Here is a 14,397-nt window from a genome sequence, read left to right on the forward strand (position 1 = left end):
AGAGCACCAGAGAGGTGGCATTGCCGGATCCAAGACAGCTACACCCCAGGGCTGACTTTCTTGTTTACTTTTTTATGATGGAAATTGTCAAGCATATTATGAGTACAGAGGATAATACCATGAACTCCCACGTTCCTGCCCTCCACCTTCCACAGGCATCAACAGGCGGCCAACATTGTTCCATCTCTTCTTTGTCTCATGCTCCCACTCCACTGATTCAAACAAGTCTCAGATACCATGTATCCCTCCAACCATAAATACTTCATTCAGGCTGGGCATGGTGGCTCACGCCTGTAATCTCATTACCTTGGGAGGCCAACGCAGGTGGATCACCTGAGGTCGGGAGTTCGAGACTAGCCTGCCCAACATGGCGAAATCCCGTCTCTGCTAAAAATACAAATTATCTGGTGGTGGTGCATGCCTGTGATCCCAGCTACTCGGGAGGCTGAGGCAAGAGAATTGCTTGAACCCGAGAGGCAGAGGTTGCAGTGAGCCGAGATCGCACCACTGCACTCCAGCCTGGGTGACAAGAGTGAAACTCTATCTCAAAAACAAAAACCACACCAATACAAAAAACTTCATTTTCTCTAAAAGATAAGGACTGTTTTTTAAATTATTACACCTAAAAACATGAACAGTAATTCCTTAATATCATCAAATGTCCAGTCCTCTGCTGACCTTTTAACCCTCAGTGACTCCTAGTGGGTGCTGTTGACCGTGACCCATCAAATTGATTACTGCTTCTCCAGAGGATGAGGAGGATGAGGGATAAGTAAAGGGGCAAACGAGTTTCCACATCTGCTTCCATCCTGGCCCTGTCATTCCTCCAAGCCTCTGTTTTCCCTGTAAAACCTGATTTCATTCAACAAATATTGAGGCACCTACTCTGTGCCTAACAGTCCCTACCCTCAAAGAGAGACAGTGAGCCAGATGCTGACGTCGTCAAAGAATGGGGATGAGTCGCCCAGGGATCTGCAATGAGGAGGGGCAAGTGCAGATGACAGAGTATAATGACAGGAGCCTTGAAGGGGCTGGAGGGCTTTAGGGAGTCTGAGGGACAACGGGGTGTAAGGAAGACCCTTCCTGCCTTCAGAGGCTGTGGAGTGTGGAATGTGAAGGAAGAAACAGTCACCACTTGAGAGGGGGTATGGGGGCACTGTCCTTCAGGGCAGCTGGGTTTGTGGTTAGCACAAGAGGTTGAAGGGAATGCTCAGAGAAGAGGAATATTGGGAATTTGGCTGATGACTGCATGAGTTTCAGATGTAAAAGATTTGGAAGGTGGAGAAGGTTGACTGGATCAGAATAAGGGCTAGACAGAGCTAGCCATAAGTTCTTTTTAAAAAATTCATTTATTTATTATTTTTCAAAAGATGGGGTCTCGATATGTTGCCCAGGTGGACTAAGCTCAAGTGATCCTCCTGCCTCAGCCTCCCAAGTAGTTGGGACTACAGGCACAGGGCACTGCATCCAACTCACTTCTCAGCACCAGTAAATAGTGGCTGTTAACGGTTATTGGTCGGGCACGTTGGCTCACACCAGTAATCCCAACATTTTCGGAGGCTGAGGCTGGTGGATCACAAGGTCAGGAGATCGAGACCATCCTGGCTAACATGGTGAAACCCCATCTCTACTTCAAATACAAAAAATTAGCCAGGCGTGGTGGCAGGCACTTGTAGTCCCAGCTACTCAGATGACTGAGGCAGGAGAATCCCTTGAACCCGGGAGGCGGAGGTTGCAGTGAGCCAAGATTGTGCCACTGCACTCCAGCCTGGGCAACAGAGCAAGACTCCATCTGGAAAAAAAAAAAAAAAAAGACAAAAACCATTTATGTTGGTCCGGGCACAGTGGCTCATGCCTGTAATCCCAGCACTTTCGGAGGCTGAGGCAGGTGGATCATCTGAGGTCAGGAGTTCAAAACCAGCCTGACCAACATGGTGAAACCCCCATCTCTACTAAAAATACAAAATTAGCTGGGCGTGCTGGCGCACACCTGTAGTCCCAGCTACTCAGGTGGCTGAGGCAGGAGAATCACTTGAACCTGGGAGGCAGAGGTTGCAGTGAGCTGAGATCATGCCACTGCACACCAGCCTGGGCAACGAGAGCGAAACTCTGTCTCAAAAATAAATAAATAAATAATAAACAGTTATGGTGAAGCTCAGTGCTGACAAACACAACAGAGAGGTCACTTGGGGACAAACTCTGATAAGGCTGCTGTCATTCAGCCCTTCATTCATTAAATCAAGGCTTTTTCATCAAAGTTTTCTGATGAGAGTCCTGGGGTTAGGAAAGGACCCTATCCTGGGTACAGCCTTCCCCAGAAGCCTCTTCTAGTAATTTTGAAATATATGACATTATTATTAACTATAGTCAAATGTGCTCACCATAAAAAATTGGTAAGTCGGTGAGGTTGGCTTGTTTTAATTATCCCACAATGTATACATCTATCAAAACATCACATTCTACCCCAAAAATATGTACAACTCTTTCAATTAAAAAATTATTATTATTATTATTTTTTGAGATGGAGTCTTGCTCTGTTGCCCAGGCTGGAGTGCAGTGGCGCGATCTCGGCTCACTGCAAGCTCCGCCTCCCAGGTTCACACCATTCTCCTGCCTCAGCCTCCCGAGTAGCTGGGACTACAGGCGCCCGCCACCGTGCCCGGGTAATTTTTTTTGTATTTTTAATAGAGACGGGGTTTCACCACGGTCTTGATCTCCTGACCTCGTGATCCGCCTGCCTCAGCCTCCCAAAGTGCTGGGATTACAGGCGTGAGCCACCGCACCCGGCCTAAAAAATTAGTTTCAATTATTATTATTATTTATTTATTTGAGACAGAATCTCTCTTGCCCAGACTGGAGTGCAGTGGCGCGATCTCGGCTCACTGCAACCTCTGCCTCCCGGGTTCAAGTGATTCTCCTGCCTCAGCCTCCTGAGTAGCTGGGATTACAGGCGTTACCATCACACCCAGCTAATTTTTGTATTTTTAGTAGAGACGGGGTTTCACCATGTTGGTCAGGCTGGTTTGAACTCCTGACCTCGTGATCCGCCCGTCTCGGCCTCCCAAAGTGCTGGGATTACAGGCGTGAGCCACCGCGCCTGGCCTATTTTTAATTTTCTAAAAAAGATTTGCCATCTCTCTGCAGGCCCCATGGCTTCTCTGATCTGGGAGGCAGGATTTCATCCGCCGCCCCCGGGCCTGGAGAGTAGATTGCATCAGGCCAGTGAGTGACTCAGCCACCCCTTGCTGTTGGACTTCAGTGACTCACACTGCCTGCCCGCAGGGTGTCTATAACCTAGGTGCTTCGTGACAAGAAGTGGCTTGAGGTCTGTGGGAACAAGGTCCTTGCACCAGCACTGAGGAGGGAGGTTGGGAAGCTTAACGGTTTCCCTGGGACGAGGAAAGGGGTATGAAGGTTCTTTTTTCCCTGTCTTGGGAAAGGAGGAGGATGAGCTGTGGCACTTCTAGAGCAGGGTCATCATTACCTTGTAGACACAACTGATTACCAGTATCTGCCTTCAGGTTTCCACAGTCACAGAGTATTGGAGAGTGGTGACTGGAAGAAGGCACCGAGCCCCGGAAGGGGCAGTAAAGGTTTGAGCAAAGGCCCAACTGATCACTTCATCTCTCCTTTCAGTCCTGGACGCACAATATCCAGCGAGAGAAAGAGTTTCTGCGGAAGCTGGTGAAAGCTCGCGTCATCACTGATCTAAGCAGTGGCATCTGAGTGGGCCCAGCACATGGCCATAGAGGCCCAGGCACCACCAGGAGCAGCAGCAGCCAGCACCACCTACACAGGAGTCTTCAGACCCAGAGAAGGATGGTGCCAAGGGCCCCAGGGGCAGCGAGGCCTTGGTGGAGCAGCCAGAGCTGTGCCTGCTCAGCAGCCAGTCTCAGAGACCAGCACTCAGCCTCATTCAGCATGGGTCCTTGATGCCAGAGGGCCAGCAGGCTCCTGGCTGTGCCCAGCAGGCCCAGCATGCAGGCGGTGGGACACTGGGCAGCAAGGCTGCTGCCGGAATCACTTCTCCAATCAGTGTTTGGTGTATTATCATTTTGTGCGTTTGGGTAGGGGGGAGGGTAGGGATAATTTATTTTTAAATAAGGTTGGAGATGTCAAGTTGGGTTCACTTGCCATGCAGGAAGAGGCCCACTAGAGGGCCCATCAGGCAGTGTTACCAGTTAGCTCCCTGTGGGGCAGGAGTGCCATGACCAGCCTGTACCTTGCTGTGGGGCTACAGGGTGGTGGGCAGGATCTCAAGCCAGCCCCCTCCAGCTCATGACACTGGCCTTTCTTGGGGAGAAGATGGGGTATTCCCACTCACCAGCCCTAGCTGCCCCATAGGGAAACCCTGGAGCCATCCCTTCGGAGCCAAGAAGACCGCCCCAGGGCTACAGCAGAAAGAACTTTAAAGCTCAGGAGGGTGACGCCCAGCTCCGCCTGCTGGGAAGAGCTCGCCTCCACAGCTGCAGCTGACCCATAGGACCACCGCAGGCCCAGACCCACCAACTTGCCGCAGCTGCAGCTGACCCATAGGACCACCGCAGGCCCGGACTCACCAACTTGCCACATGTTCTAGGTTTCGGCAACACGACTGCCAGGTGGTTGGGTTCTGCCTTCAGCCTGGACCAGAGGGAAGTGAGGCCCAAGGACCTTACCCAAGCTGTGGCAGCCATCCCAGGCCACCCCCGTGGAAGCAATAAAGCTCTTCCCTGAGCCTGGCCTTTTTTTGCCTTCTCCGACTTTCCTGGAAGAAACAGGAACCTAAAGCCTCAGCAACTATGCCAAACCCTCGGGCCCTCTCTCCAGTCCACAGAGTCCTGGGTCCCTTTCACTTCTTGTGTCAATGCAGGACCTAGGTAGCCATCCAGAGGCCTCTGGAGCATCTCCTGTATCCTCTTTGCTTTGAGACCAGAGGTTTCAGGGCACGCTCTTAGAGGAGACAGAGGCACAGGACTGGAGCCCTAGGACATTGCCTTGGGGTGCCACAGCCCCACCTCTGGAAGGACAGATATTCCTGCAAGCACAGGAAAGATATGCTGCTGAGCCCCTGCAGCAAGCAGAGGCCACAGACCTACCCTACTACCCACACTCCCATCCCTTTGGGAAGGACATGCCCCACCCCCCATCATTAGCACAGAGGCACACCCTCTCCCTTCAGCCCTGCTCTAGGCATCCTCTGTCATACTTTAGAAAAGATGTCACCTCGCCTTCTTAAGAGTCCTAGAGTCTGATCCCTCTCTTCCCCAGCATCCCCAGCAGGCCTGAGAATGGACAGACCAGACTGTCTCCTGCACTTGAGGCCATGAAGTGAGCTTCCTGCCACACACTGCCACTGTGGCAGGCAGTAAGTGGGGTGGCCAGCCCCTGCACCTCTCTCCTGCCCACCCCAATCCAAGAGTCCAGGCAGCCCTGGGCTACCCTCCCACTGGTGAGCCCTAAGGCTGGAGTCCTGGCCATCTCAGGGACCAGCAGCCCCCTACATGCTCCTTCCCACTGTGGCTGGCCTTAAGCAGAAGCCTCCTGGGCTGGGGGGTAAGGGAGGCCCTGACTGAGGGACAGGTCAACCCCAAAACCCCCTCCATTTCTACCGGAAATAAGGCCACTACCATGCACATGTTCCTGCCTGGATGGTGCCCTGTGGAGTTGTACAGGGCATAGGCTGAATGCCCATAAATGGTATCCCTGGCTGAAAAAGCCCCAAGGCAGGTGCCCCAACTGAGCAGCCGGTTGTGGGAGGTGACAGAGCAGACTGCTCCCTGCTTGGCCTCCTATCCCAGGGGGCTCCTGGCACGCCTGCAGCAGCCCCACCACCTCCAGCAGCAGTTCTCTGTGGTCTGACTTCTTCTAGTCCTCACCACCGTGGAAAACTACTTTCACACCAGCTATGCTTCTGAGCCCTGGTCATGCATCACAATCACCTGTGCAACTTGAAAACTGCACATGTCCACCCTGAAAGTCTGATTCGGGTCTGGGTTGAGGCCCGGATGTGGGTAGTTTTTAAAGGTCCCCAGTGGTTCTGAAGCATAGCCAGGGTACAGCTGGTCCACACACATCCCCAGTACTCTCATCCCTGACCACAGCTTCCAGTTGCCAGTTGGTTGACAATTCTCTAATTGCCTTTGCCAGCGCAGCTCTCTCTGCTTCCCTCCAGGCTACAAATTCACCTGCTTCCTGAACATTTCCACTTGGATAATCCACAGGCCCTTCCAACTCAACATGTCCAACACTGAACTTATGAGCCCCTGCCTTTCCTCCCAGGAGCCGGGATGTGCCCCTCCCCCAGGCCACCCCCCAAAGGCACACTTTTGCAGGGCCTACCTACCTCCTCACTGTATCCAGTCAGGCACCAATGAATTTTCAAAATTGCGTGTTCCAGATTGGGGCCTGGCAGCCCCATGCTCCCCTCACGCCCTGCATCAGACCTCATCCTCTTTCCGCAGCAGCCTCCACCTTTCTCTCCAACCCCATCCTCTTTACTACAGCCAGAGTCATCCACCAAAAATGCCTGTCTGATCACACCATTCTGCTCAAAACCCTCCCATAGTCCCCAGTGTCAGGATCTTTCCATCCATGTTACTCACCCAGCCCTCACCCCACCTGCCAAATTGCCATAATTAGGCATCTGAAACGCTGCCCTCCAGCTACCTACTTCAAGCCTCAGCTCAGATGTTCCTCCTCTGTGACCCCTGCCTTCAGCCCTCAGTACCCACTTCTACCAACACTGCCCTTGCTGTGCCCCAGTGACCCCCGTGTTTGCAAGTGTGTCCGTACTCCAAGCCCTAAGCAGCACAGGAGGTGAGCTGTGGGGAGACTAGAGCAGAGTCAGACCCTGAAAGCCGCGCAGAGGCTAAGCAACCCAACAAGGCAGGTGAACTGGCCGCTGAGAGAAGAATCAGGTGGAGCAGAGAGCAGTTGCTGCAGGGCAGACAGCCAGGACCCCCAAATCTGCACGTACCAGCAGTCAGCCGCCCCACGCAGGGACCGGCTTACCCCTCGCTCCCCGCCCTCACTCACTTTCTCCCGCCCTCGGCCCGGCCTCCCAGCTCTCTACTTTGCGTGTCTACAAACTCAACTCCCAGTTTCCGTGCCTCTCCACCGCTCGAGTTCTCTACTCTCCATATCCGAGGGGCCCCTCCCAGCATCTACCTCCCTCCCAACCTCGGGGGACCTAGCCAAGCTAGGGGGGACTGGATCCGACGGGTGGAGCAGCCAGGTGAGCCCCGAAAGGTGGGGCGGGGCAGGGGCGCTCCCAGCCCCACCCCGGGATCTGGTGACGCTGGGGCTGGAATTTGACACCGGACGGCTGCGGCGGCGGGCAGGAGGCTGCTGAGGGATGGAGTTGGGCCCGGCCCCCAGACAAGGCCCGCGGGCTCTGCCAGCAGCAGGTCCCTCGGGCCCCAGCCCTCGCTGCCACCCGGGCCTGGAGCCTCACACCCGAGGTAAGCCAGCCCACTTGCCTGTTTCTGGTCCCAGCCCTGGATGGACGCTCCTGGGCTAGCGGAGTGGACAGGACCACCCCCCTCCTCTCCTTTCTTGCATCCTCCCTCTCTTGGGCCCTCCGCACAGTTCTCCGCCCCTCCCAGCCCCTCAGTCCCTCTTGTCGCTTGTTGGACTGTGCTGGCCTTGCCGGCCCACTGTAATGTGAGGCTCCCGCTGCCGCTACAGGGTACAGACTGGCTGCCAAGGCCACACTTTTGGCTAAAAGAGGCACTGCCAGGTGCACAGTCCTGGGCATGCGCCGTTTGAGCTTCGGGGGAAAGCCCAGCACTGGTCCCCGGAAAGGTGCCTAGAAGAACACGGTGCAGGACCCCGTGGTGAGTAGCGGGCTGGTGGATGGGGAGGCAAGGGCTAGAGAACCAAATGGCCCTAGACCACAAGGAGGTAGGAGGCAGGGCCTGAGCTGCCCTCAAGAGACCTGCTCCCGGGCTCCCCCTAGCGCAGAGGGCTCCTAAGGCTGCCCTGCCTGCCTTTCCCTCCATCACGGAGAACAGTCACCGGCCTGGCTCGGAGGCCCTGATTCCACTTAGCCAAGAGGCGCATACCAGGACCTGGAAGACAACCCCAGGAAGACCTGGGGGTCTGTTCCACAGGTGTGCAGGCATTCTGTGTGCTAAAGGATGGGGATGAGGGTGGCAGCTGGGACCCAAGAGGAGGCTGGCTAATGAGGACTTATGAAGGCTCTGGGACCCCAAAATGGTGTTTGGGAGTGCCAGCAGTGGGAGCTTAGGAAGGCTGGCTGGGATCAGGAACGATGGCTCAAGGGGGAAACTTCTAGGAGCATGACTATGCTGCCAGATCCATAGAAGGCTGGGAGGGGGACAGACCTAGACCAGCTCCCAGGGTGGCTCAGCTCTGAGAGACCAGGCTGGTATGGAAGCCTAGCTGGCCCTCCTGGGAGTGGCTCAGGCCTGAGCGTAGCTGAGGGGATAGAAAAGCCCACCCTGCTTGGAATCTGCAGGCTTGGCAGACTCTGCCCCCTTGTGGCCACAGGAAGCCATGGCCCAGGCCCCACGTTTTCAGAGGGCCCATTAGCTCCCACCATCCCCCGGCTCTGTGGTCATCGAGGGACACCTATGGTCAGAGGAGAGAACTCAGGTGGCTCTGGGTCCAGAACACAGTTCACAGAGGGGCAAGGTGAAGCAGCTCTGGGTGGGCAGCACAGGCTGAAGCTTGGGGCTCACTATCATGAGATAACTCTTAGAGTGACCAGCTAGCACCCTAATTCTTCTCCAGCCCTCAGCTTCCTCTCTGGCAGCCTGGGGTGAAGGCCTCTGTAGGACCAAGTGTGTCCAGCTATAACTCCCTCCAGCCACTTCTGGCATCTCCAGGCCTACAGCACAGAGCAGGAAAGTTCTGGGAAAAAAGGACCCCTCTCTCCCCTCTGGCTGTGTGACCTTGTAACCTTAGACAACCTCTGAGCCTTGTTTGCTCATCTGGAAAAAGGGGATTAAACCATTTACCTCATGGAGTTGTGAAAGAATAGCTGCAAAGCACCTAACACATACTAAGGTTCCCAGTGCAGCTACTTCTGCTGGGTTGAGTACAGCTGTGTAGTCCCCTTGTTCCTCACCTGGAGAAACTGGGGTGGCAGGACGGCCCCCCCAAAAGATAACTCATCTCTTAATTTACAAGCTGCCTCAAGAGGAGGGTGGGGGAACAGCTCAACAAAGGCTGATGGGCGCTCCTGGTGTTGATAGAGATGGAACTTGGACTTGGAGGCCTCTCCGGGCTGTCCCACTGCCCCTGGCCTAGGCGGCAGGTGAGTGGTTCTCCCAGTGACTCCTACCTGGTACTGAGGAAAGGCGGCTTGACTGGCGAGGGAGAGCAGGGCTTGGCTTGGGCAGCGGTTAGGTGTGGGAGGGGAAATGGTCAGGGAGGGACCAGGTGAATGGGAGGAGGAGCGGGACTACTCTGAATGGTCGGTGCACTCAGGTGATTCCTCCCCTGGGCTCCCAGAGGCAGCAAACCCATTATACCGGAACCTAGGCCCTTTCTGAGTTTCCCCTCCACACAGCCAGGAGCCCATGCCCGGCCTGATCTCAGCCCGAGGACAACCCCTCCTTGAGGGCCTTCCTCCCTAAGCCCACCTGGGCGCCCTCTTTCTCCCTGAGGCTCCACTTGGTCTCTCCGCGCAGCCTGCCCTGTGGCCCACCCTGGCCGCTCTGGCTCTGCTGAGCAGCGTCGCAGAGGCCTCCCTGGGCCCCGCGCCCCGCAGCCCTGCCCCCCGCGAAGGCCCCGCGCCTGTCCTGGCGTCCCCCGCCGGCCACCTGCCGGGTAGGTGAGAGGGCGAGGGGGCGGGGCGGGGCTGGCCCGGGACACCGCGCGTGACTGGGTCTCATTCCAGGAGGACGCACGGCCCGCTGGTGCAGTGGAAGAGCCCGGCGGCCGCAGCCGCAGCCTTCTCGGCCTGCGCCCCCGCCGCCCGCGCCCCCATCTGCTCCTCCCCGCGGGAGCCGCGCGGCGCGGGCTGGGGGCCCGGGCAGCCACGTTCGGGCAGCGGGGGCGCGGGGCTGCCGCCTGCGCTCGCAGCTGGTGCCGGTGCGCGCGCTCGGCCTGGGCCACCGCTCGGACGAGCTGGTGCGTTTCCGCTTCTGCAGCGGCTCCTGCCGCCGCGCGCGCTCTCCACACGACCTCAGCCTGGCCAGCCTACTGGGCGCCGGGGCCCTGCGACCGCCCCCGGGCTCCCGGCCCGTCAGCCAGCCCTGCTGCCGACCCACGCGCTACGAAGCAGTCTCCTTCATGGACGTCAACAGCACCTGGAGAACCGTGGACCGCCTCTCGGCCACCGCCTGCGGCTGCCTGGGCTGAGGGCTCGCTCCAGGGCTTTGCAGACTGGACCCTTACCGGTGGCTCTTCCTGCCTGGGACCCTCCCGCAGAGTCCCACTAGCCAGCGGCCTCAGCAGGGACGGAGGCCTCAGAGCTGAGAGGCCCCTGCCGGTGAGTGATGGACATCATCCCCGGAGAGGTGAAGGGACAACTGACTGGCAGTCCCAGAGCCCTCACCCTGCGGATCCCAGCCTAAAAGACATCAGAGACCTCAGCTATGGCGCCCTTCGGACCCACTTCTCACAGACTCTGGCACTGGGCAGGCCTCGAACCTGGGACCCCTCCTCTGATGAACTCTACAGTGGCCGAGGCATCAGCCCCTGCCCAGGCCCTGTAGGGACAGCATTTGAAGGACACATATTGCAGTTGCTTGGCTGAAAGTGCCTGTGCTGGAACTGGCCTGTACTCACTCGTGGGAGCTGGCCCCTATTTATTATTTCTAAGTTATTTTTTTACTTCTGTGGCTTGTCAGATCCTTTCCTGGGCAGTAGGGGGTTGGGGAGAAGAGGCTGGATGGAGATCATGCCTTGCTGATCGCACTCACACACCTCAGGCTGACTCAGCAATCACAGACCTGGCCTGGATCTCCGGCCCCCACCCAGCAGCTCCGGGATGGGAGGCATGGAACACAGGCAGGGGCAGGGCGGGCAGCAAGGGTGCAGTCACTAGTCCTGGCAGGCTGCTCACTTGGGCCTGGGCTTACCTCTGGGGAAAGAGACTACAGAGCCTTCTGTGGAGAAAGCCCTGTCTGTGTGACCTCTGGCATCTTTGAGGCCCCCACTTGGTGGGTAAAGATACAGAGAAGCACCCACTGCCCCGCCCCACTGTCATTGATCAGTCTCTTACCATCCAGGGAATTGTCTTGAAGGTGTCTTGTCAGATATACACATGCCTCTGCTTGCAGACAGGCCAGCATGGTTAACTCACTATCCACATTCCATGAAGCAGCCCAGGGCATGAGGGCATCTGAAAAAAACTGAGGGTTGGGAGAGGGTGCAGTGGGGTGCTGGCTCCAGTAAGCGAAGCACAGAGCTCCATGGGGATAAGGAGGCAGAAAAAGATAAGGGCCCCAGCAGGATCTGCATCCTGGGTGATAAACAAGGATATTCATTAATTCAAACAAATATTTATTAAGCACCTATTTTATGTCAGATACTGATTATATGATAGATGCCAAGGATACAGAAGTGAAACAGACATGATCCCTGCCCTCGAGAAGCTTCAACCAGGAGAGACAGACAATAAGTAAAAGCAATTACAGTAATAAGTATTTAAATCCAATTTGGCAAATGGTACAAAAAGGACAGGAAGCTACAAAGTCCACACCTTCGTGGGGAAGAAAGGAGAAGTTAGTGCTGACCCTGGCCTCTCACACCACCCCCCAAGTCACCTCCAAAAGGCCAGGGCTATCCCTGAGCTTTTCTGGATATCCTTTGAAACCTTGTTTCCCACGTCCTATGCATTTGTATTGGGGAGGCCTCTGTGATTTTTCTTTTTTGGAAATGAGATGGGGGCATGGATTTGGAAAGGATGCTAAGTCTGAGGAACTGTGGGACATCCAGAGGGGTTGTCAGAAGGCAGTGGGATCTGCTGGTCTGGAGCTGCCGAGGGAGGTCTGGGCTGGACTGATGTGACAGCTGTCAGCACAGAGGCAGGAGCTGCAGCCGGGGGTGAATGGGAGCACCACGAGAGATGGAGAGGGTCGAGGGCGAGATCCCTCAAGCATTTAACGCTGCTGAGAGAAATTCCTTCCAATCCACCTGTGTGCCTTCCTGCTTTGGCACAGACGCCCCCTTCACCCAGGCTAGAGTGAGGAGCTGGCAAGAGCTCTCTGAAGGCTGTGCCCATTCTGGATCAAGGAGGAGAAACGTGTGTGTGCTTCCACTCTTCTGCATTCACTGCCCCAGTTCTAGATGCTCCAAAAATTTCAATGCCTTTGCTCCCTTCAAACACCCTGTTGGCCCCTCTCTGCCTCCAAACGGAGTCAGGATCCTTAGTTCCACCTTCCCTCCTGCAAAGAAAATGGCCCCGGGGCCATACAGTTTAGAGGGCTGGCTGCAGGCAGAGAAGGACATTCTGTCAATTCCAGGGTAATTGGGGCCAGGCAGCCCCCTGCTGGTGAGACTTTAAAGCCTAGCCTAGTCCCCAAACCCGCTACTCAGTAGACATGGCTGCTCCAGAGCCAGTAAAGGAGACCGACTGAAGCCATCTCTGACAATGCTCACAGTGACAGCCCAAGCCAAAGGTGCTGGCTGTCGACATTCCCCAGGCTGCCAGATTTTGAGGGAATAGGGCCCACCCCAGCTGGAGGCTGCATTCTGGACCCCAGACAGCTTGTGCTCAACATCTCAGAGTCCAGAACAAGACAGCAACAGCTCCAAGAACACATTCCCATATGAATTAGCCTCAGTTTGCAACTCAGGACAACCCAAATCAAAAGGAAGAAAGAGAGTGAAGGAGGGAAGGAGGGGAGGGAGGGAAGCGGGGAGGGAGGGAGAGAGAGAGGGAGGGAAGGAAGGAAGGAAGGAAGGAAGGAAGGAAGGAAGGAAGGAAGGAGAAAGAGAGAGAGAAAGCAAGAAGCAAGCAAGAAAGAAAAGGTTGTTTTCCCCAAAGGAAACAGGCTGCAGAGCTGTATCTCTGTTTACCACATAGTAGCTATAACCTGTCACCAGGTGGCACATTGTAGCTCCTGGGGCCACAGGTGACTCTGATCAATACTAAAGCCAAAGGCCATTTAGTCTTCTGAACTCTCAGAAGCATTCGATAGTATCAGTCCTCCTTGAAAACCTGTCTTCCCATGACTCTCTTTGTCCAGTACTCTCCGGGTTCTCCTTCCACTCCTCCAGGGGCTTGTTCTCAGACGACTTCTGAGTTCCTCTTCCTCTCTCTGCCTCTCATGTTCCTCAGAGCTCTGATACCGACTCTCTCTCCTCTTCCCATTCTACTCTCTCCCTGGGCAGCACTGTCTACTCCCGTGGTTTCAGTTACCACCTCCATGCTAACCATGCTCACATTTCATCTCCAGTCTAGAACATTCTGTAATTCCAATCCCTCTATCTGTATATCCTGGGAGACCTCAAGCTTAACATATCCGTACTGGATGTCTTCCGTTTGCTCCATCAGATCTGCTGTCCACCCTTCTCCAGCCTGCTCTGCTCCTCACATCAATGAGCTTCCCTGCTGTCCAGCTTCCAGACCTTCCCCAGTGTTCCCTCCTCAGTGAGTGCACCAAGCTCATCCAGTGACACAGCCAGAAACTTGGGCAATCTCCTAGGCTCCTTAAGCTCTGTCATGTCCCTTAAGCATTGGTCACCAAATCCTTAGATCCTGCAGATGCATCCCCTTTCCCTATCCTCAGTGCTATGCTACTGAAGCCTTCATAATTTTTTGGATGGTTTATTGCTCATCCTCCTACCTGGACTCACTGTCTCCAGTCACAACTCCCTCCAACCATTCTCAGCCCTGCAGCCAGATAAGTTACCTTCTCTTCATATTAACTGAGCATGAACTGTCATGCACTGGGCTAGTTTCAGGGATTCAGAGACCAGTGAGAAACATGTTTTGCCATCAAGGAAACTATACTTGGAGATGGAAGTAGGGGTAGGGTAGCAAATAAAAGTAAAAGACATCCGGTTAAATTTGGATTTCAGGCCCGGCGTGGTGACTCATGCCTGTAATCCCAGCACTTTGGGAGGCCGAGGTGGGTGGATCACGAGGTCAAGAGAGTGAGACCACCCTGGCCAACATGGTAAAACCCGGTCTCTACTAAAAATATAAAAATTAGCTGGGCGTGGTGGCACGCACCTGTAGTCCCAGCTACTTGGGAGGCTGAGGCAGGAGAATCGCTTGAACCCGGGAGGCAGAGGTTGCAGTGAGCCAAGACTGTGCCACTGCACTCTAGCCTGGCGACAAAGTAAGACTCCGTCTCAAAAAAAAAAAAAATGAATTTCAGGTAAACAATAAATACACTTTTTTTTTTTTTAGATAGGGTCTTGCTGTGTCCCTTGGGCTGGAGTGCAGTGGTATGATCTCGGTTCACTGCAACCTCCACCTCCTGGGCTCAAGAG

General features: G+C 55.2%; 2 protein-coding genes across 16 annotated transcripts in view; both read left to right on the plus strand.

The window, feature by feature from the left end:
* Nucleotides 1-4,716, plus strand: part of ST3GAL3 (ST3 beta-galactoside alpha-2,3-sialyltransferase 3) — a 226,258-nt gene extending 221,542 nt beyond the window's left edge. For all 14 annotated transcript variants that reach the window (XM_058443254.1, XM_058443263.1, XM_058443257.1 and 11 more), the window contains one exon: nucleotides 3,637-4,716. In XM_058443254.1, the coding sequence (XP_058299237.1) occupies nucleotides 3,637-3,726 (90 nt within the window). In that variant the 3' untranslated portion in view covers nucleotides 3,727-4,716. The remainder of the gene's footprint in view (nucleotides 1-3,636) is intronic.
* A 2,519-nt stretch (nucleotides 4,717-7,235) lies between these two features.
* Nucleotides 7,236-10,790, plus strand: ARTN (artemin). Of its 2 annotated transcripts, none has more exons than XM_032160599.2 (5): nucleotides 7,236-7,442; nucleotides 7,669-7,817; nucleotides 9,136-9,262; nucleotides 9,615-9,777; nucleotides 9,848-10,790. In XM_032160599.2, exons 3-5 carry the CDS (start codon nucleotides 9,203-9,205, stop codon nucleotides 10,309-10,311), a joined length of 687 nt encoding a protein of 228 aa, XP_032016490.1. In that variant the 5' UTR covers nucleotides 7,236-7,442; nucleotides 7,669-7,817; nucleotides 9,136-9,202; the 3' UTR covers nucleotides 10,312-10,790. The 2 variants fall into 2 exon arrangements, with proteins under 2 accessions (XP_032016490.1, XP_032016489.1); XM_032160598.2 differs by having other exon boundaries at nucleotides 9,639-9,777.
* The last annotated feature ends 3,607 nt before the right edge of the window (nucleotides 10,791-14,397 follow it).

This window comes from Hylobates moloch, unplaced genomic scaffold (genome assembly GCF_009828535.3).
Source record: "Hylobates moloch isolate HMO894 unplaced genomic scaffold, HMol_V3 SCAFFOLD_8, whole genome shotgun sequence".
NCBI classification, from domain to species: domain Eukaryota; kingdom Metazoa; phylum Chordata; class Mammalia; order Primates; family Hylobatidae; genus Hylobates; species Hylobates moloch.